The sequence below is a fragment of the Chrysochloris asiatica genome, unplaced genomic scaffold (genome assembly GCF_000296735.1).
Source record: "Chrysochloris asiatica unplaced genomic scaffold, ChrAsi1.0 scaffold00324, whole genome shotgun sequence".
Taxonomy (NCBI): Eukaryota; Metazoa; Chordata; class Mammalia; order Afrosoricida; family Chrysochloridae; genus Chrysochloris; species Chrysochloris asiatica.
The window spans coordinates 1,704,552-1,711,368 of record NW_006408842.1 but is presented as its reverse complement, the minus strand read 5'-3'; the positions used below and the strand labels follow the sequence as shown (position 1 = coordinate 1,711,368).

At 41.5% G+C, this 6,817-nt stretch overlaps 1 protein-coding gene across 1 annotated transcript in view; it reads right to left on the bottom strand.

Moving 5' to 3' along the window:
* The window catches only part of TTC23L (tetratricopeptide repeat domain 23-like), a 50,380-nt gene extending 45,744 nt beyond the window's left edge, over positions 1-4,636 (bottom strand). The window contains exon 1 of the mRNA XM_006875392.1: positions 4,569-4,636. Coding sequence (XP_006875454.1) covers positions 4,569-4,636 — 68 coding nt within the window. The remainder of the gene's footprint in view (positions 1-4,568) is intronic.
* Positions 4,637-6,817: the final 2,181 nt, after the last annotated feature.

Sequence of the window (6,817 nt, the reverse complement as noted above, 5' to 3'; positions counted from 1 at the left end):
ACTACTATACACATGGACCTCACCAGATGGAGTACACAGAAATCAAAATGACTATATCTGTGAAAAAAGACTGTGGAAAGCTCCATTGTTGTTTTTGTTATTGTTAAGTGCCACTGAGTCGGTTCTGACCCATAGCAACTCTGTATAGGGTTTCTGAGGAGCAGATGGTGAGTTTGAACTGCAAACCTTGCAGTTCAAATGGCTTTGCAATTTGGCACATTAACCCAGAGCGCCACACCAGGACTCCAAAAACTCCATATTATCAGCCAAAACAAGACCAGGGGCAGACTGTGGAACAGAACCATCAATTGCTCATATGCAAGTTCCGACTGGAACTGAAGAAAACTAAAACAAATACACAGAACCAAAATATGACCTTGAACATATCCCACTTGAATTTAAAGACCACTCCAAGAACAGATTTGATGCATTAGACCCTAATGACCAAAACCCAGAGTTGTGGGATGACATCAGGAATATTGCACAGGAAGAAAGCAAAAGGTCATTAAGAAGGCAAGAAAGAAACGACCAAAATGAATGTCTGAAGATACTCTGAAGCTTGCTCTCCGCCCTACAGATGTTAAAGCAAATGGAAGAAGTGAGGAGGTAAAAGAGCTCAATAGAAAATTTCAAATGGCAGCTCGAAAAGACAAAATCAAGTATTATAATGAGATGTGCAAAGACCTAGAATTAGAAAACTAAAAGGGAAGAGCATGTTCAGCATTTCTCAAGCTTAAAGAATTGAAAAATTCAAATCTTGAATTATTATATTGAAGGATTCTATGGGCAAAATATTCAGTGATTCAGAAAGCAACACAAGAAGATGGAAGGAATACACAGTCACAATACCACCCTCCCCCCAAAAAAAGTCAATATGCAAAAATTTCAATAGGTAATATATCATCAAGAGCCAATGGTACTGAAAGAAGTCCACGATACACTGAAGACATTGTCAGAGAACAAGGCTCTGGAAATTGATGAAATGCCAAGTGAAGTCTTTTTGCAAATTGAAGCAGCACTGAAGGCACTCATTCATCTATAAAGAAATTTGGAAGACAGATACCTGGCCAAATGAATGGGAGAGATCCATATTTTGCCCATTCCAAATAGAGGTGACCTGACACAATGTGGAAATCATCAATATCATTAATATCACTTGCAAGTAACATAATGCTGAAGATAATTCAAAAAATGGTTGCGAAGTACATCAACAGTGAACTGTCAAAAATTCAAGAGGACATGCAATGAAGCATATTATTGCTCACAGCAGATGGATTTAAGATGAAAGTAGAGAAAACCCGAAAGGTGTTTATTTGTGCTTTCTTAACAATGAAAAAGCTTTTGACTGTGTGGAACCTGACAAGATGTAGATACATTGCAAAGAATAGGGATTCCAGAACACTTACTTAATTGTGCTCGTGAGGAACCTGTACAAACACCAAGAGATAGTCGTTCAAACATAGTTAAGGTGTACTGAATGGTTTAAAATTAGGAAAGGTGTGCATCAGGGTTTTATACTTTCACTGTATTTATTCGACCTGTATGCTGAGCAAATAAACTGAGAAGCTGGATTACATGAAGAAAAATGTGGCATCAGGATTCGAAGGAGACTCATTAACAACCTGTGATATGCAGATGATACAACCTTCCTTACCGAAAGTGAAGAGGACTTAAAATACTTATTGATGAAGATCAAAGAGCACAGCTTTCAGTATGGGTTCAGCAAGAGTAAAGAAAATGCAAATCCTAAGTGGACCAATAAATAGCATCCATATAAATGGAGAAGAAATTGAAGTTGTCCAAGACTTCATTTTGGATCCACTATCAACACTCAGGAAGCAGCAGTCAAGAAATCAAACGACATACTATATTAAGTAAATCTGCTGCACAAAACCTCTTTATAAATTATTCAAGAGCAATTGGAGGACTAAGGTGAGCCTGACCCAAGCCATGGTATTTTCAGTAGCCTCATATGCATGTGAAAGTTGGACAATGAACAAGGAAACTCAAAAATATAAAAAATATAGAAGAATTGATTCATTTGACCTATGGTGTTGGAGAAGAATATTAGGTATCATAGCCTGCCAGAGGACAAATAATTGAATCATAATGTACTTGATAACATTTAGCAACAGCCTAGAAATCATAATGATCAATGTTCCCTGAAAAAAAAAAAAGGAAATTTTAGAAAAGTATAGGAAGAAAAAAAACTGTTGATCATAATAAATTCTTCACTACTGATTTGAAAAGTGGTATGCTAATATCCATCTATCTGTTCTATACAATCCATGCAGAGGTAGGTAGGCAACTAGGTTGGGGCTAGGAGCGCAACATTACTCCAGGCCTATGTTCAAGCACGATCCCATTCTTCCCACAGACAGAAATGTACTTTCAGAAGACATGGTAATAAACTTGCATCTTCTCAGCTTGGTAAGACTCTGTACTCCCCTTCAAGACACACACATAAGATGGAGTTGCTGGGGCTGGGGGCTCAGGACTATAGTCTTAGGGGACACCAAGGTCAACTGGCATAACATGCATTCTAATTTGGTGAGTGACAAATAGGGTCTTGAGGACTTGAGAGTAGTCATCTAAGGTGCAATTCTTGGTCTCTCCCTGTCTGGAGGAAAGAAGAGTAAAGAAAATCAAAGACATGGAAACAATCTCTAACAGACTAATGGATCACATGAACATCATCAGTCAGTCTCCACAACTCTGAGACTAGAAGAAATAGATGGTGCCCAGCTACCATTATCAACTGCTCTGAAAGGTTCCTAACAGAAGGTACTGGCTAGAGTGGGAGAAAAAATGTGGAACAAAACTCAAAAATATAAAAAATCATTTAAACAAAAGGCTTACTGGTTAGATAGAAATTTGGTTCTATAGAAACTGGTAGAGCCCCTAATGCTATAATGGCCTTTAACCACCCTTCAGGTATGGAACAGAACTTACCCCCATAGCTCAGTTTTCAACCCAGAATGTCATCTCTTCTGGAAGTCTTTGATTAGAGTAGAATGAAGATTGAGCAGCCTTGGCATAGAGGAATAGTTAGAGGGGACTTTGGAGTCTGACTGCTCAGTTTGAATGTCATTTATTAGCTGTGTGACTTTAAGCAAAGTGCCTAACCTCCCTGATTCACGTTCCTCATCTATAATAACAGTAGCTCCATCACATAGTGGGGGGAGTTAAATTAGTTACTATGGATAATGGTGCCTGGTGCATAATTTGTATGCAGCAAGCATTAGTATGATATGAACAATTTTATTTACTTAGTACCTCTTCATTTCATAAAACTAAATTTTAATGTATTCATTAACTGTTCTAATTCTCTGATTTCATTGATCTTGTTACAAGAATTCAATCTTTATTTTAAAAAATTTAACATTTCCCTATGTTAAACAAAACATTACTTTACATCTTGCATAGGCTGTACAAGTACAAATGGATCTTGTTGTTGTTGTTAGGTGCCATCGAGTTGGTACCAACTAATAGCGACCCTATGCACAACACAATGAAACACTGCCCGGTCCTGGACCAACCTCACAATTATTGCTACACTTGAGCCCATTGATGTTGCTATTTTGCCAATCCATCTCACTGGGGGTCTTCCTCTTTTTCTCTGACCCTCCACATTATCAAACATGATAGCCTTCTCCAGTGACTAGTCCCTACTGACACTATGTCTGAACTATGAGAGACAAAGTTTGACCATCCAAGCTTTCAAGGAGCACTGTGGCTGCACTTCTTCCAACACAGATCTGTTTGTTCTTTTGGCAGCCCATGGTACTTTCAATATTCTCCTCCAACACCATAACTCAAAGGCATCAATTCTTCTACAGTCTTCCTAATTCACTGTCCAGCTTTTGCATGCATATGAGGTTATTGAAAATACCATGATTTGAGTCAGGCGCACCTTAGTCCACAAGCTGACATCTTTGCTCTTCAACAGTTTAAAAAGGTCTTGTGCAGCAGATTTGCCTAATGCAATACGTCATTTGATTTCTTGACTGATGCTTCCTTGAGTGTTGTCGGTTGATCCAATGGATCTTATAGGTGATTTATTATGGAAATACCTTACCAAAATAGTGAAGAGATAATTTGCAAAAGCAGGATGAGAATGATTGTACAACTTGAAAAAGGTAATCAATGTCACTGAATCGTACATTGTAGATGAATGTGGAAATTGTTGCTTATGTTCTGATGTGTATAGTTAACAACAACAAAATTAAAATAAAGTATAAAAAATGAAGTAGGGAGGAGTCCTGGTATGGTGCTATAGGACTGGACTGCCAACTGTAAGGTTGTTGGTTCAAACCCACCAGTTGCCCCTCAGGAACCAACTTGACAGCACTTAACAATAATCATTGATTGGGAACCACCATCAGGGACCGATCTTCATGGATGAGGTCTTGGCCTTAAATTGTAGATTTGTAATGCAATATACAGTCATGTCTTTAGTTTAAATTAAATGTTCTAAGGTTAAAACCCCTGTATTAAGCTTTGCCTGGAGCAGGAAGCCCCAGAGTTTCAGACCAGTGAGTGTGAGCCCAAGGCTCTGTACAACTTACACCTGGAAGCAAGAGTCCCAGTCGCCATCATTGCTGACAGTTGGGATGCGGATGGGGCTGACTCGCATCTTCTTCCTACAAAGAAGCACATGTGAGGACCGCTGTGGCCAAGACTTGGAAGCATGTTCTATTTCCCCTCTATTGGATACTGTTACCATTAAACTAACTTGCTCAAATTACAATCCATCCTAAATTGACATATAGACTATATACATGTATGGAGACCCCTGGTGGTGTGGTGGTGGTGGTGTGCCATGGAGTTGGTTCGACTCATCGCAACTCTGCATAGGGTGTCTGAGGCTGTAAATCTTTACTGGAGCAGAAAGCCTCATCTTTCTCTTGAGGAATGGTTGACTGATAGTTTCGAACTGCTGACCTTGAGGTTAGCAGCCTGTCTAGTAACCACTACACCACCAGAGCTCCTTATGGAGACCCCCCCCATCCGCCCAGAGCATAAATAAAAGAGAATTGCTAAATTAAACTTGTTTCTTTCCCCTAATTTCTACTTCACATGACTTCTCCCAATCCTTGATAATTTTCCTCCCTTTTAAAAATGAAACATACTTAAATCACGTTTACAGCTCCTATTATAAAACATGGTCTCCTACTCAAATCAAATACGTATTTGCAGGTATGATCTAAGCAAAACAACCAGTTCTCAAATACTAAATGAAGTGCTCTTTTCCCTGGGGTCATTTCACTATTTAATAAAAGATGCTGGGTAAGGATCTAAAACTCATTTGAGTCTATTTTGGTTCTATTGTGGACTGAAGGGGAAATGGAGGGAACTCTTGGGGGAAAAAACATGGTTTATTTTCTGAAATTCAACTTTCATGGTGGTCTTTGTAGCTTAAATAGTAAACCCAAGTGGAACATAGTTACTTGTTGAGCATTAAGCTCAAGTTTCATCCTGCAGCATGCCATTCCTTCCCATCTGGGCCCAAGGTGCTCTCTGAGCCAGGTTCCAGTACAGCCAGAGAAAAACCATTTTCAAAACTCTGACCAGGTCGAAAGGGTCTGACTCTCAACCTCCTTAACTCTCTTCCCATGAGGTTCCACATGGCCTTGAATTAAACACCCAAACTTTGACCCCTCTCTGGAATACAAATCTCCTCTTCCTTTTAGGCGGTTCTGCAGTAACCTTGTGAATCCTGACCCTATAGCCTTCTAATCCCGGGATGTTCCATTTTCTGCCGGCCTCTGTCAGGTGGACGCTGCCGCCCCGAAAAGGTGCCAATCCGAAATTGGAGGAAGGGGCCTCCCAGGTGAGTATCTGTGGCGTACCTGGCCCGGGCTGAGAAGCCACGCCCCGGAAGCTGCCTTCCTGCCTCACTCAGGTGGAGCTAGGCTTCCACGGGCGGCGTCAGGCTCCTGGCCTTAGGAACCGGGTTCAGGGAGCTGCTGTAAGAGAGCACTGCGGAAGCGAGACGCTCTGAGATGAACGGTTTTTGTTTTTTTGCGTAGGCCGCCAGCCTCCCCCGGTGGACAATGGCGTTGCCATGGGAACAGAACGCTGCGGGACACTTGGGAACTGGAGTTTCCACCCCCCAGCCTCCCCAGGAGCCCGCCTGTAAGGCACTTCCGGTCTAAGTCTTCTCTGGCCAACTACTGTACACGTGACATGACTAGCTGGTAGGTTGCTTTGGTGGTGGATTCCTCCACCGTTGTTTTTCCTAAACGGGCTCTCCCAGGCGAAGGCACAAGTAATAGAGATACATCTTGTCCAAGGGGCAGCCTTACCTTTACACAGTTGTGAAGTGTATGTAGGGACACCCCAGCCTCGGCAACCCCACCCCCACCCCCCCCACACACACACCGTCTTCCGCTTGTTCCCCTATAGCTGTTGCACTTACTGGTTCTATGTTGTTGTGAAGTGCTGTCGAGTGGGTTCCACCTCATAGGGACCCTATATAGGGTTTCCGAGGGGCATCTGGTGAGTTTGATCCGCCTATCCTGAGGCTCAAGTCGACCTTGCTGTCCAGTGCTCTATCCCATAGCGCCACACTTGTACTCTGGTTCTTGTGTAACCTGTCTCGGTAAGATTTGAGCTAACCGGAAGTTTTAATGGAATTAGTTCTGCTGATGGTTAAGGAGATGGTTGATGTTCAGCCATTTCAAGACATGGAATATGATCAAGAGCTAATGATACTGAAGGAAGAAGTCCAAGGTTCATTGAAGGAACTGGCAAAGAACGAGGCACCAGGAGTTGATGGAATAAAAATTGAAATCTTTCAAGAAAGTGATGCAGC